At 39.6% G+C, this 16,579-nt stretch overlaps 1 protein-coding gene across 1 annotated transcript; it reads right to left on the bottom strand.

Annotated features, from left to right (window-relative positions):
• Positions 1 to 1,477: 1,477 nt before the first annotated feature.
• On the bottom strand, positions 1,478 to 8,195 carry ren (renin). The gene is made up of 9 exons (XM_084366536.1): positions 8,014 to 8,195; positions 7,539 to 7,686; positions 7,040 to 7,163; positions 6,240 to 6,358; positions 5,954 to 6,150; positions 4,521 to 4,643; positions 4,278 to 4,419; positions 4,073 to 4,171; positions 1,478 to 2,010 (listed from the first exon to the last, which is right to left on the bottom strand). Exons 1-9 carry the CDS (start codon positions 8,088 to 8,090, stop codon positions 1,849 to 1,851), a joined length of 1,191 nt encoding a protein of 396 aa, XP_084222662.1. The 5' UTR covers positions 8,091 to 8,195; the 3' UTR covers positions 1,478 to 1,848.
• Between the last annotated feature and the right edge of the window lie 8,384 nt (positions 8,196 to 16,579).

Genomic DNA, 16,579 nt, shown 5'->3' with positions numbered 1-16,579 from the left:
TCTGTAACCTTGCGCTCATGAAGTTAAGTACAATTTCCATCTAGCTCCAGTGTCCTCAGCAGATCGCTGCTGCAGTCAGGCTGCTTAACAGGAGTGAAGATAAATCCACTTTTTAATCCAAAAAGTTAAAAAAATTATGTCTGAGCTCTCCTCCCGTCAGCTCTCCTCCCGTCAGTAAATGTGAACTTGTTTATTTTAATGTGTGTGTGCTGAACTTGGAACTAGTTCTTGTTAAGTGTGAGTGCACAACACTGTACATATTAAACAAACAAGATGTAACATGTTAATTAGTGAGCTTTATTAGTAATTGTTTTGTTTGCTTTAGACAGAGACAGGCTACCTTAACATCTGCTAGCTGCAGCTGCACATGTATAAATCTTCTCTTCTTACTCTTATTGGCAACGAAGCGATCAAATGAAATAAATAATAACAGGTTTTTCTTGAGTCTTTAGTCTTTTATGACAACAAATGAGAGAAAAGGCAGGCACCACTTTGTCTTTCATTGATTGTAAAATGTATAATGAAAGACAGATTAGCCAATATTTCCTGGTTATAAAATGTTTCCATCTGTTTTTTTTTTTGGATTGTGTCTGAGTGGCTGCTTGGGCCGGTGTCCAGTCTGAGCAGTTGTGTTGACTCTTACTGAAAGAAAATTTTTGCAATGGTTTGATTTAATTCCAGCACTGAAATATCCACTTTCACCTTAAAGCCTGTTGTCAAGAGATAAAAAAACAAACAATTCATGGATGTTTGGGTGAGGAAGTCGGCACCCTCGCTGTCACATCTCTGTCGCCTGACGGGACTTTCCCCACCAGTTCAGAGAAAATGAGACAAAAAGATCTGACAACAGCTTCTGATAAATGTCTTCTTTTATTGTTTTGTTATCTCTGTGTCTCTTCTGCCTGCTAGTTAAGCAGAAACAATGTTGTACAGTGGGTCTTAAAATAACTGAAGAGGAATGTTTACTCCTGAAGAGTTTCGTTTTTAGTGTCATCTTTGCTCTTACTAAAAAATGGTTTTTAATTCAATCATCCATAGGTGATAAAATCAAAGATTATGGTGTGTTTTTTTGCACCAGAAAAACACTTTTTGGCAAGAGAAGAAAGACAATTTCTTCACTGTCAGGGATCAGAAGCTGCAGAGTTGTGTAAAAACATGATTTGATTAAGAAAACATAATCTATGATCTCCTACTGTAACTGTTACTAAAGATAGTGTACGACTGTACAAGGGCAACGACAGTAAGAGCTTCATGCATGACTACTGCAAGTAAGAAAAATGTGTGTCTGATTGTTTGACCTTTCTACCCAAAAATACAGATATTTAGACACAGTTTTTAAGCAAACAATGACAAATATTTCTGTGACTGCTCTGGTGTGGCTGATTGTATCTGCATCAGCAGTCTGTTTTCAACTTTCGCATTGGTTACAAAACGCATTCGACAGACTTGATGGGAAACAATGTGGTCCATAATGAAATCAAATTCCAGAAAACAAGTTTATTCTTGTTATGTCAGTACAATACAGTTATGCCTTTCCGCTGGTGCTGTACGATAATAATCAGCAGAGACATACGCAAACAGAAACTTTGCATTTGCTGGTAAATGCTTATAAATAAAAAAAAAAAAGTTAGAAGGCAATCAGTGCAACTGGTACAACATATATCAGGAAAGCAGGATGATCAAGACATCAGAGAATGATATTCCTTAATGTGCTCTCTTCTCTACCAATTAATGAAACCGATGTGATCATATCATAAAAAGCAGCTGAAGGGAGGACGCCAAAGAGGAGATAGCAGCAAGGATAGAGAGAAAGAAAACAGAGCAACATGGTGGTCGTTTAATTTCCTGTCAAACTGCTGTAGCAAACCCTATCCGATTATTGCGACGGTCAAACTCTGTGTAGTAGCGAGCAATGAAGTTGGCACCCAAGATCCAGATTGGTCCTGTAGGTGGCGGCACATCCAAGCCCCTGAAGGTGACGGTGCAGACATCCCCCTCGATCTGTGATTGCTGGAGCCACGAAGAAAAGTATGTTTTATCATGCAGATCTGTTTTAAACAACAATCCTTCATTCAAAATTCCACTTGAGCCTAAGTTCAGTTTACCCACCAATCAAAAGAACATGTTTTCCCTCTTACTTGTACTTAGATTCATCCATCATGACAGTTTTTGGTGTGAGTTATCGGGGTTTGGAGAAGGCCACAGAGACGTCTGCCTTCTGTCAGATATAATGGAACTAAATGACACTCAGAGCACCAGAAAATACAATAGAAAACTCAACAGCAATGTCTCTTCCCAGAAATCATGACCCGGTAACTCAAGTTCATCCACAGACCCTGTTATGAGCAGTTTCATTTCAGTTTCACTGTGCTGAAGGAAGATACACGCGGGTGTAGCTCATTATAAAGAAAATAGCTCCTCCAGGACAGACAACAAGGTCTGTGGATTATCTTGAATAAGTGAGTCATGATTTCTGTAAAGAGATTGCTGAGTTTTTAAAAGTATTTCTTGGCTCACCACAAGCTGAGTGCCATCTAGTTGCATTATATTTGAGAAAAGACAGACGTCTCTTGGCTGTTATCTCCAAAACTTGGCAACTCATACAAAACAATTCTCCCCCGGAGGGCCAAAACTGAATCTGAAGGACCAAGAGCAAGCACATATTGTATTTTATTGTATTGTTTTGTTAATGTACAAAACGGCACTGTATGGAAGCCCTGAGAGGCAAAATAAATTCTGCCGATCAAAGTCTGAACTTACTTGTTTTCTCATCAGTGTTTATGACTTAGGAACAGATATTTATTTATTTTTAATAATTTAATAATTTAATTTGAATTTTTTTAAAGTTGTGCTATGAACATTTTTTTAAAGTCCTTTTTTTCCACTTGCTTTTCAGGGCTTCTGTATTACTCATCCCAATTCCCTTAATTGGCTGATTTCTTGCTTATAAAATTCAGGAATCCTTAAATAACAGTTTAACAAACATCTTACAACATCTTACAAAAAACAGTGATTCATATTCTAATTTAAAAAAATACAAAATAAATCAATAGTAACTTTTTAAACTTGAAAAATCTGGTGGGCCAGATCAAACCGTATAGTGGCCCCACTTTGGGCTGCCCTGATCTACATAGATGGATAAATAGCTCTCCAGGTAAAAGGTAAAAGTATGTATTTTTGATTTTTGGGTGAACTGTCCCTTTAAAAGGGGCCCTATGTAGTTCTGGGGAAGAAATTCAAACTCAGAATTTAATATTTACAACATTAATGAGAATCAGAATTTTTAAAATTTTCCACAAATGAATAAACAAGCTGCTCTCAGGGGAAAATATGGTCCCCAGAACACTGTTTGAGGCTAGGAAGGTGGCAGGGTCTGCCAAATATAAAAGTAAACAGTATGAAATTGTGTTGTCCTTTGAGTACAGTTTGTTTATTCAGTCATAAATACAAAGAGAGTTTGTTTATTGAGCTTGATTAGGCATAACAAAAGAATCAGAAGTGAAATAATTGGTAATGCGTGTCCTGTTTCAGAGTATTGAATTAAGGTATATTTTAAGATTTATTTTTTAATCTTACCGGCAGGAGATGATATTTTGTGCTCAGCAACACTGAAACATTTTTTTTTTTTTGGACTTCTACTATTTTTGTAGGACAAGTTACAACATTATCTCTGTTAATACTACACTGTCAATCCATGCAAATCCCAGCATATGTAGTTTTGCTCCAACCTTAGCAGGTATAACCAGATACATAACTGAAAACACCTGTGTGTTTTGTGCAGGGTCTTATAATACATAATAAATATAATATAGCGCATCGTATTTCATAAGCGGATCATGTGGCTGCTTGTAAATCAAACGAACTAGTAACCGCAGCTGTAAGATGCATGTGGGATAATATTACTGAAATATAGTGGAGCACAGGCATAAAGTAACAAAAAAATGAGTCGTTGAAGGAACGCACAATCACTTCTAAATTGTACTTAAGTGCAGTATTTTAGAAAAGTAAACGTACTTGTCTAGACGACTGCGTGTTTATAATAAAATGATTCAGCATTCATCATCTGGCTTACCCACAAAATATAATCCTCCTGAGAGAGTGAGTACTCCTGACCACCCAGATGGAAGGTGACACTGGGCAGCGTCTTGACAGTGTCACAATTGACTTTGTACTGGTGAATCACAGAAACACACAGGGAGAATGGGTGATGACTATCATGATTTTTTTCCAGACAAATGTTTATCGTGGGGAGCCATGTTGCGTGTGTAAAAACTTACTCCACTTTCATCCAGCTGTGCTCCGATGGTTTTCATCAGCACGGACACAGAGGAGGCCGGGCCTGTGATGTAGGAGGAGCCTGTGTCGATCACAGCTGTGCAGCCCTCTGCACAAAACATCATGTCCATCCCAACAGAAACACTGGAGGGATGAAAGGAGAGGCGGTGGGAAATGAACCATCCTTTGGTGTCTGAATGAGTGCACACACAAACATGCGCTTTGTAAGTTATTACGGAGCTTACCCTTTCATGGTTACTTCCCATTTGCCTGTCTCTCTGGTGCCCATGTAATTAAAGTTTCCTGTGTAGTAGTTTGGGTCTGTGCCGCCGAGGACCAGCTCTCCACCTGGGGAGTGTTTGGGGTCCCTAAAAAACAACAATAAAAATATCTGACATTAAATCCACATTTTATGTTTATCTGTGCCGTGTCCCCAAACGCATAAGGGAATGTTGGGTCTCTGTGAATTAAAGCCCAGCTATTAATGTCAAGGGTAAATCGGCACTATCTATATATTCTTAAAGGATAAGCTTACCCAAATATGAAAATTCAGTCATTATATACTCACCCACATGCCGATGGAAAGGCAGGGGAAGTTTTGTAGTCCACAAAACGACTTCAGAGAAGACTGCAAGCTAATGCTTTTAGCTTAGCAGCTACACTAAAGATTTTAGCTTTGAAAAAGGTGTAAATAATGTTTTTTCAAATCAATTTTGGATCTTGAGGCTGGATGAGCTGTGCAGTATGAAGCCATTTCATATATATTACACAGGACATAATATCTGACAGGATGAGAGAGAGGGGGGATGACGTCCAGGAAGGGGTCAGAGGTCAGATTCGAACCCTGGGCCACACAGCCACCATAAATGAACACCCATGAGCTTTTTAATTGTTTTCTTGCATTTTTAACAACAAGTCCCCCGTCTTCGTCAATTGTTTAGGAGAATGCTGCAATGCTGTTCTGTTGTGGTGCACCAGAAATGTCTCGTGAATTACACAACTTAATTAGACTTTCAAACGACATGAGGGTGAGTAGATAATGACTGAATTCTCTTTCTTTTTTTTTGTACTTTGTTTTTTTCCCCATGCCGTTTTCATATATACAATTGCGCTCCTTTCTAGTTTACTATTCATAACCAAGAGACTCTTCAGTCAAAATTAAAAAAAAAAATTAAACAAGTAAATAAATAGCAGATAAACCCGCAAAGTCAAAAGAAAAGGAGATAAAAAGAAAAGAAAAAAGGTTAAAGAGATGCAGACGAGAAGAGATTTTCATTCTTCGGTGCCTTAAGGTCATTCCTCAAGATGTAATTTTGATGATTCTTCGTGAGCGGTTGCATGCTCCTGCTGATTTAATCTTATCACCTCTCATTCTCATGATGCTTTCCAGAGGAAAGAAAAACATTATCCTGTTTCTCCAACTACTTTTTTCTGGACATATGTAAGTGAGCATAAAAAAATGAAACTTAATACGCCACATATTTTTCTCATGTCTCAGCCAGATCTAAATTCATTTTGTTTTTCCACCTCAGGTGTTCAGTTTAGATAATTACATATCATTTGTTAAATCAAAATCTTGACAGTGGCCACATTTGTTTCAAATTACTCCTCGGTATGGGTGGTTTCATCGATCATAACGTGGAACCAGAAGGAGGTCAGTCGCCTCAGTTCAACCCACCTGCTGTAGTAGACAGAGAACACCTCTTCCTTGAGGACATGCTGAGACATGATGCGGTCAAACACTGGAGTGATGCCATCGATGGCCACGTTTGGGTATCCCATCCCCAGGACTCCGTCAAACTTGGCGAAGATGAAGGGCATGGCAGACAGAGCGGTGGCCTCAGCAAACACCTGCACCACAGGAATACCGCCGACCTGCAGGGAAGCAAGCTGGAGGTCAAAGGTCTGAAGTGTCAGAAGACAATGCTTATTGTCTTTGCGCAGGGCGTTGATTTGGGACTCACCACAACCACATCCTCGCTCAGAAATCCCCTGACGTTCCCAGCGGCGTACTGGATTGAAAACCCGGTCCCGTTCTCGATGTGAGTCCGGGATTTGGAGGCATCGTACCTGTTGTGAGTAACTAAAATTTCAAAATTCTTTTGAGTCGTAAAATTGACTTGGGTGGTAATTCTCTGTAGGTTCATCACTGACAGTGACAGCTTTCCAGAGGTGGAATGTAACTAAGTAGTCGAGTACTGTACTTAAAGGGTTACTCCACCAATTTTACACATTACAGTTCTTGGTGAGTACTACTGCATATGAGGAAAAAGTACTTTAAAGCTTTTTGTGAACATACATTGTTATGCATTGCTGTAGATCAAAGTAGCCAACAGTATGTAAAGTAGTTAAATGAGCTCAACTTTAAACATCTGCAGCAGAAACATGCAACATACACATTGTTGCAGCAGTATTATTCATGATGTCTTCAATCAAACACACCACAAATGTGTTGGGAGGAGGATGGTTTTACAGTTTAACGATGAACTTTATCGTCTAAAATAACATCAGTGCACTGAAACCGTAAACTTCACCAGGCAGTTATTAATCATAAATCACCTCAAGCATCTTTTCACTATGTTCTTAAAAACCAAATTGTTTTCATATCGGCCAATTTTCGATATTGTCCGATAATACCGTCCATCCAATATGTCGGTTGGGCTCTAATTTTCACAGTATGGTATTAATACTTTCACTGAAGTAAAAGATCCGAGTTCTTCTTTCAGTTTATTGCCACTGACGTTAAATGTAATTATCCACTTACAGCAGGCGGTGGAGAAAGGCGAGCAGCTCTGTGAGGGCACCCACAGGTTTGCTGAGCCTGTGTCGAACACCACGTTGAACATCTGGGCTGGAGAGCCGATGCTTATCTCCCCATAGTACTGAGTCTGTTGGGAGCAAAAACAAAAATTTATGACAGTTTCTGACTTTCCAAAAGCAGCTAAAGCTGACTGTTTTGATGCTGTTAAAATATGTCTTTGAAAACTTCTTTTTACTAGTGCAGCAAGCCACAAATACAATTTGACAGAAGAAATATGACATTGAGAATATGACTCATACACAAACGATATATTAAAGTACTAAGTCAAAGACAACTGGATCTGTTGAAGACATTTTGACTCGTGCCCATGAATATTGATGAAGCCTCTTGGATGACTGACCAAACTCCTGTTTTTTTCCTTCAAGGCTAAAGCACCTGTTTGAGTCATAACCTTCAAAAAACAGAGTTGTTTTGCATGTAAATGCACACATGTGCGTCTCACATCCAAGTAGTTGGTCAGAGGTGTGGGAACGGTCCCGTTGTTTGTGTCATCGGTGCTCCTCTGGGCCAGCTCTGTCAACACCTGCTCTGCAGAAACACCCATCTCCCTGAGTGTCTCCCTGATAGATGGCATTTTCTTTAGGCCGATTCTAGAGGCAAAACAGAAGAGCGGGAAAAAAACAATTATATATGCAATACATATGCCTGGTCATCATCCCAGTGTAACAAAACCCCTTTAATGGAGCACAGACTCTCAGTGCTAAGCCAAAAAGAGGAACAAAAACACATGTTAAATCCAACCCTGAAAACATTAGCTTTTGTAATGGGCCAATAAAACACATTTGTTTCCCTGTACTTGTTTGTTTTGCTGTTTTCTGTCACTACTCTGCTTTAGCATGTTTTCTGCTGTGACCCTAACTGCTATACTGGATTTTCTCAAGCAAAGCAGGCGTGTATATAAAGTTAACATTTCTTACCTTCTCAAGGCATGGCTCGAGGTCGCCGTCAATGACAGAGCGAGGAAACACATCCAATAATTTGTCAGTAGTGCCATGGTGACTTCTCTGAGCAGCGATTCTCGTGGTTTTGTGAATTAATCCCAGGTTTATCAAATCTGAGTGTATGAAAGCTGCCAGCCTCTCTTTCTGCTTCCTGGTCCCTCCACTCTTCTTTATACCATGTCCTCTCACCCGTGGGCCACTCACTCTGAGCTGGAGGCATTCCTTGAGGTGACCACTTGAGAACAAGCTCCGCTACCCTCCCCCCACCCAACCTCTCTACCCTTCTGCCTCGGTCACACAACCTCTCCCGTGATTAACGGGTCCCAGTGAGAGGTCTGAACTCTGACCTCTTCAAAAACACTGAAGACAGAAAGCAGGGGTGCAGAGCTCCTGAGATTGCTGACGTTGGTTGGACGGAGACTCAGTCTGCCGGACTGTGAGAAGCTTTAGTGGGATCGAAAGATGCTCAGAGCTGTCACGGCAGATTAGTTGGATGTTGCTTACGAAACTCAATTGCAAGTCACTTTGAACCTCAGCTGCTGCAGACTGCGCTCTACAAACTTACTTGAAGATATCATTTGTCTCTGCTGTGTCATCTGTTAATGAGGGTGATCAGATTTTATGAAATGGCTCATTTAAAGTTAAAATGTCTTTAACAATCCCTTATCCATAAAGCAGACAGGTTTAACGCTGCTCTTTAAATCTTCGTGATATCTCCGCTCATGCAAAGTTCAATGCAGCCTGTGCCCCACTTAAGTATTGATTTTCACATGTGCGAGCTGAGCAGGAGGGACAATACACATGTGGAAATTCAGTTCAGATTTGTAGATATGAATCTCTGGCAGGACACAGAGCCCATGTTGAGAGTTTTATGTTATAAAGATTTTGGCAGTGCGCTGTGTTTTCAGACTGTACCACTTGCGGCAATGCTCACACTCGACAAGGCTTAGCACCTCATCATTTCAGTTCTCACTGGGTTTTTACCACAGGGAGGATTCCCACAGTATCTGTCCTGTCAGGACAGGGTCGTGTGTTGGTGCTGTACCGACCACCCAGTGGAGCCAGGAGATATGAGGGGGTCTACGTCAGGCGCGAGCTCAGAAAGCCAAAGTGGAGGTCAGAGGTCAGCCGCTCAGATACTCCCTGTGGGCAGAGCTTCCAGAAAATGATAGCCTGCTTATAGAGGCAGTGATGAGTTACAACAACAAAAACAACCCTGTAGCACAAGAAGATTGATTATTTGTCATCTGCGACTTTCTCCCCCCCTTTTTAATACTGAAATACTGAAATGAAAAAAACTACCCGTCCACCATCCAACAAGTTTTGTGGAAATCCATTCAGTACTTTTGGTGAAGTTTTATTGAAAAACAAACTAACCAACAAACAAATGGGCAGAAACATAATCAACTTGGCATAGGTAATAAACATATAAAATATAAATATGTGTAAAAGAGTTAAAAGGGAATAAGCCTTTATGAGTCCTTAGAAGAGATGCTTATTAACATTACTGAGAATATGTAAGTGGTATTATTAGCAAAATAAACAAGTTTTATGTTGGAGTACAAGACATTTACAAGCACTTCTCAACTGTTTTGTATTATTTTTCCGTATAAAGGTGCACCATGTAGTTTATTTGGGGGGGTGGGGGGCATCAAACTCAGAAGGTTAATATTTACAATATTAAAAAGGAAATACAAATTCAAAAGTAGTAACTTGATACATTTTCATAATAAAGAAAATGCCGTCCTTGGGGGGAACAAGGTCCCCAGAACACTGTTTGAAGCTGGAAAGGTGGCTCCTCAGAAGGGTCCGGCTTACATAAACAGTGGTCCTCAAGGTGTATATGCAAATCATATGATGAAAAATCTGACCTTAAAGGGGCCATATGTAGTTGTAGAGGACAAATTCAAACATATTTTTATAGTTGCAATATGAATGAGATAATAAAACAAATTCAGAAATGTTTTTTTTCTCCATAACTGAATAAACAAGCTGTTCTCAGAGGAAAATAAGGTCCCCAGAATACTGTTTAAAGCTAGAAAGTTGGCAGGGTCCGCCAAATACAAACAAATTAAAACAGTATGAAAAGGGTTTGTTTTTCCCGTTTTCTTTCCCTGTTCTGTCCCCCCCCCTCCTTTTTCCTTCACCTGATCCTTCCCAGTGTTTGTTTGCTTGTGGGCGTGGTGTCATTGCTGCAGCAGAGAGACGCACCTGTCTATCATCAACCCATCAGCTGCCTCTACATAACCCTGATCTTCACCTGTCTTCGGTGCCAGACTGGTCCGTCTCATCCGATGACTTGCCGCTGTTATTCCAGTATAGTACCGCGTGCCTTTTGAACTCTTGTGGATTGTTCCATGTTTTTTGTAACACAGTGTTTTTGCTTGGCTCATGTGCAGATACCTCAGCAATGTCTCTGCTCAGCAATCAGCTCAACTGCTTTCACCTGTGATTCTAGCTTCTCTCCGGGAAACCAAGTGAGATCACTCCACTCTGGCTCCTGGCTCAGCCTGTTTGTCGGCCTGCCATCGTCCTCGCCAACTTTGCTTTTGTGAAAATGGCCCTTTTAACACAACACTTATCTCCGTGTCTCTGCTTCTGGGTCCGCCAGCAACCCCAACATAACTGTGTTGTTCTTTGTCGTGGCAACTGAAAACCAGTCGCTTATTTAGTGCAGATGAGAGTTGGTCAAACACCAAGTTCGACACAATATTTCTTTTCTAGAAGTTCTTTATTGCTTGCAAACAAGAGCCACACACCAGCAGCGCATAGGTGTTGACTCAGGAAAGGCAGTCTTTCCTCAGCTTTTGTAATAATCAGAAACAATACATTCAATTGTAACAGTCATACGATTACTTATGATCTTTCTCAAAACACTATTCCAATCATCTCCACCTCCATCTCATGATACACATTAACATCTTATATACTTCAACCATTGTTGTGAGTCTTACGTCAAACTAAGGTCAAAACACTTAGGTCAATACACAGAAGAGGCTTCACCAACGCCCCCTCAGGATGAACTCCTTACCTAAGTTCCTTTTATATTAGTTTTCACGACACATTATACCATATACAATACATACCACATAACTATCACAAGACAGAACTCATGTTGGAAGCACACAAACACTAAGATTTCACTTTACATAAATAATAATATTGTATCTATATGAATAAGTTTCTAAGTTTCATATGTAAGAACAATATATCAAAATAACAAGGGACATTTGAGAATTTCTCTCAAACCTTTTAAGGTCAGTTTGTTTATTCAATTAATTCAGTCAGGAAAATCAATTAGTGAAGCCTTTTCTCTTCTTTTAAATTGTCTTCCTCAAAACTACATAGTGCACCTTTCACTTACTTACCTATGATGTCATTGTTCAGCCTTTACAAAGCTTTTACTGTTGCTTAATTAAGATTACTTCATACTCATTTTGCATTTGTTGGCAGTTACCTGTGCACTTAAACTCTTAACTATGTTTTTCACAGCTACCAATTCCAGGCTTGGGGAGTAATCAGGTTACAAATAAAACTATTCCGGTAGAGTTACAGGGAAAAAAACAATTAAATTAGATACATTCGGTATAAAGAACACAACTAATTGGATAAGAATGATTACTAGTGTGTAACTATGCACATGTGCACAAATGGAAACACTTGATGAGTCCCACTCTGGCCTTAAGTGAAACCAAATAGACGAATACACACTTAACTAATACACGATGAGAAAAACGTAATCTTACAGATTTTTCGTTTCTCTTGTCATTATTTGCATACAGTATGTTTGGTATTGAGGTAATCCAGAAATCACGGAAAGTAATCAAGTTACATTACTTGTGATGCTTGGATTACATTACTGACTTTTTTCTTTTTTTTTATGTATTTTTAAAGGTACCCTCCAAACCATGACCATATCTAAATCTGGAACTAATAATTATTAGGGTTAACAAGTTCTTTATTTAACACTCATTAGAGGTTGTTTTTTGTTTTTTGGGTTTTTTTTTGCCTTTTGTACAACAACAAACAGCTGGACCCAGTTACCACATCAAGGAATCAGCCTGAGGATGAGCAATTTTCAAACTATCAATAGACAACTTTTTTTGTTTTACCTTATTATTCTAATTAAATACTGATTGCACAGTGTATTGGCTGTAGAGAAATACCATCTGTATATAGATTGGTTCCCTATATGGATGGATTTTTTTCACCTGCAAACATAGTTATGTTAATATATGCATATTTATATAGGACTTTTCAAGAACAGAATATCACAAAGCGCTTCACAAAAGGAGAGCAGAGAAACAGGAAGCAAAGAGAGACAGAGCAGCGGACATTAAAAACAAACAACCCGCTAATAACAAGAAGCAGAGCAAAAGAACAAAAACAAAAACCAAAAGCAAGTCTAACAAATGTGTCCCAAGCTGATTTTTAAATGTCAGCCGTGACCACGGAAGCCCAAGGGGAGAGAGTTCAATTTGTTTCAATTAATTTCAATAGTGAAAGAACTGAGAAACAATATGAAGATCCTTTTTTTTATATGCTGCCAACTCATATTTCTATTTATGATCTTGATGTTTTTCCCCTGTACCAAAGTAACTGAGGAAAACTTCCTGTTCTTTCTGTTTTGGGTGCGCAATAAGGGATGTGCTTCCTTTGTGCAATAATCTGACCTTCGTTTTTAACGTTCTGGTTTTACAAGATCTAAGTGCTGCGTTTGATATTGTATATTGAATGAGAGTCTTAGGCAGTGGGTTGTCATTGTTTTGGATTGGTTTCAGTTACAGTTGACATTTAGGTCTCATCAACTGAGTCTTTGTTCTGTGGGGTTCCCCATGGTTCTTTCCCGGGACCACTGCTGTTTGCTTTGTACTAACTTCCTCTCACGCAAATAAAAACAACAATTTCCATTTATGCCCTTTACCATTTATTTGATGAACATTTCTTTCAAGCCTCATACTCTTTCAAAAATCTTTCCTCAGCTTTATAAAATATTACATTGCTAATAGTTGTCTACAGCTTAACACTGACCAAACAATTTGTTTTTCTGCCCCAAATGGCGTCGATGAAATCTCCTGTAGTTGATGAATTTTCCCAGCGCTTTGTACCCCTCAGCATGTAGCTAAATTGTTGTGTTTTTTCCCGCTTTTAGCAGCTGAGAAATATTGCTAAACTCAGGCCCATCGTGCCAAGACCTCAGCTGGAGACTAATTATTCATGCTTTTATTCATTTGATAACAAAAGATCTCGTGTTTTAAACAAATCTCATCACTATACACTGCTGCCCACCAAGAGAGTCCAATTCATGATTGTTGATATCACGCTTAGAGCCTTGCATGGTCAGGCACCTGCTTAAAGAGCTTCTGCTGCCACATTACAAAAGTTGGATAATGGGGCGCTCTGATTGGGATTTGTTATGTGATCCTCGCTCCAGGCTAAAAACAAAACAAGACTGTGCTTTTGAGATAGTATCTCCTACACTTCTTTTATTGTTGTCCTCAGTCCCAGTGGACAGCAGAGTCCTGACCTCTCCATAAACGAATGGCACAACACAGAAGGGACAACTCCTCAGGTCAAGACTCTGCTTTCCACTTACATCTAAAGGAGAAAAATCATTCCTTTGAGGACAACAATGCAAACATCTTGGCCAGAGAAGACAGCTGGTTTGAAAGAGGAATAAAAGAATCCATCTATGTGAAACTGGAACGACCGTCTTTGAACAGAGGTGGTGGCCTAAGACATTACTAATCACCCACCTACAATGCTGTGCTGAGTTCTCTCCCCAGACAGCTCAACAGCCATCCACACCTGGGCTCAGTTAACACCAGTAACCCACATGAAGGCCGGTTTGACCAACGACCCACAAGAGGCCCAAACGACTCTGAAACTCAGAACACACACGTGTCCTTAACGACTCTGTAAGGACACACCCACACAGAGTTTATAAGCCGGCCAACTCCCCTCCAGTTAGTCAGAACTGAAGAAGCCTCTTGGATGATGAGAGGTGAAACGTCTTCAAGGAACTGAAACACATCCAGTTGTCTACGATACAGCACTTTACCACGACCTGGATGACTGAGAGCCTTCATCAACATGTAACTTGATAACTTTTATGTTATTTTTGAATTATATCAGTACAAAACATATACATTAAAGACAAGTGGAAAGAAATATCAATGGCATGATTTTTATCTAATCTTAATTACGAGTGTGTATTCTATGAGTTATGTGTTTGTTTTCAGTCAAGACTGTTGTGATCCCTTTCACTTAACTCATGGTCATTTGAGCCTTTGTTAATATAAACACATTTTACTTTAAGAGGCCAGTATACCTGCCTTGTCTATCATTCAATTAGGCCTTCCAGGTTTGTATTGACAGAACATTTTGGCGGCAATCTCACAGACATCTGACTCTTGACCTACTTGGCTAAATGGATAACCACAGGTCTCTTTCCCACACCGCCTGAATGGACCCATGCGTCACTTCTGCCTGGCCTCCCACGTCCTCAGTGGGTCTCCTCCACTGTTGGGCGTGGGAAATGTAAAACCACCTCCTGGATGATGAATTATTTGAGCTTCATATGTTGTTTAGTGTCAGTCACACCCCCTCAGGGGCCTGCATGCCAGGTCGAAAAGCGGCAAAGAAGTCTCCAGCAAGAGAATTAAGTTTCTGTTCAAAAGCAAAGCATGTGTGTTTATAAAAGAGGAGGCTGTTTAAAAAAAAAAAGGTGCGGCAGGTTAAACCTCAAGGGAGTTTCTGCTGACAGACGCACATCGGAGGCACAGTTCATGTAAAAGGATCTCGTAGGGTAGTGAGCTATCTATCATGATAAGAAAGCAACACGTTGAGAGAGATATGAAGCAGAGCAGTGTTTGTTTACAGGACATGAGACTTGAGGGAAGTTATCACTCAAGAGTGACTGCCAAAGCCTCAAAAGCTCAACCTAAAATCCTGACCAGCTGGTATGAGCCACAAATGCTTTATGTTTGCATGTTTTTGGCTTAACTGTGAGAAGTTGCTTCATACACAATGAATGGAGAACGATAATGTTGTCTGATGGATTTTATGCTAAGTTCTGTTTTTGAATTTGAAGCCAATGAACTCCAAATTAGAGATGATGAGGCTGCGATTCCATCTGGAGACAATATGTATGAAAATATGTGGGACTGTCCTCACAACAGGAGGTGGAAAATGTAGAAATGAGGACCAAAAGATGCAGTCAAAACATATTTTATGTGCATACTATGATATTCTTCCCAAGAGCATGATTTTTATATTTTTGTGTTTGCCAGCTTATCATAATAAATCAGTGTTTTTAATATGTTTGTGTCTCTTTGGAGGGCTTGGAGCGTAAACATGCTGTATCGGTCCTGGCCAGCAGAGGGCAGCATTGGACAGAAGTGAGAGATTTCACCTGAGGGAGTCAGTCTGTGCCCCAATCACATGATGCCCAGAAGGAAAACGTGACTGTGTGTGTGAGTGAGTGTGTCCATATTATTCACTTCATTCACAGTTTTGTACACACAAAAATGTACAATCGCACGTCAAAAGAAAAGACATTAAATAAAAAAATTAAAATCAGGCAAACATCTAATAAATTCATAGATAGGCCATTCAAACATTCAAAATGCTTTACAGAGGCTTAAACATGCATTAAAACGAAGACATTAACACGTTGGAAATGTTTTGAATTGCATTTAAATGATCAGAAAAAAGCAAAAATGAATAGTTACAGATACAAAAAAATACATTTAAAAGACAGTAAAAACAAATACAAAGTTACAGGTTAAAAGAAGTTGTGTATTTTGAAAAGCCACAGTAAACAAGCCCTGCTTTAAATGAGCTGACAGTTTTAATTGACCTCAGGTGGTCATGAAGTTTGTTCCACAGTTGGGGTTCATAAAAACTAAAAGATGCATCACCTTGCTTGGGTTTTGGAAGCACTGAGTAAATCCGTCCCAGATGACCTGAGGGTTCTGGATGCTTCTTAACAAGTAAATCAGAGTAAGATTTGAAATCCATCCTTTTACACACAGGAAGCCAGCGCAGTGATTCAAGACGTGGTGTAATGCGTTCTCCTTCTTGGACTCTGGCAGCAGCATTCTGGACGAGCTGCAGCTGTCTGATTGATTTTAGACCTGTGAACGCACCATTACAATAGTCTAGCCATAGGAGTTAATAATAACATTAACAATGGCTTTGTTGTACCAGAACCCTGACACTGAAACTGCCAGTGGTGGAAAGAGGACTGAAAATCTGAGTTACATTACTGAAATATTACTCAAACAAGTACAACTACTGGTATTCAAATTATACTACAGTACAAATACAAACGCTACTCAGAGTATTAGTTACTTTTTAACCGTGGATGTTTAATTCATGCATCAATATCAGGCATTCAATCAAAGGGCTCTCTGTTTCTCCAAACCTTCAGTTGAACTTACTCCAAACTCCTGCTCTGTTCTGCTCAGTGATCATGATCACTTCTCCAAACCTGAGCCTGCTGCACAGTTTTGTTTTGTTTGTCCATGCACAGGGTTTC

The sequence above is a fragment of the Pagrus pagrus genome, assembly GCF_965226575.1.
Source record: "Pagrus pagrus genome assembly, chromosome: 11".
NCBI classification, from domain to species: domain Eukaryota; kingdom Metazoa; phylum Chordata; class Actinopteri; order Spariformes; family Sparidae; genus Pagrus; species Pagrus pagrus.
The sequence above is the reverse complement of the archived record's forward strand: the minus strand, read 5'-3'. Positions and strand labels throughout refer to the sequence as shown.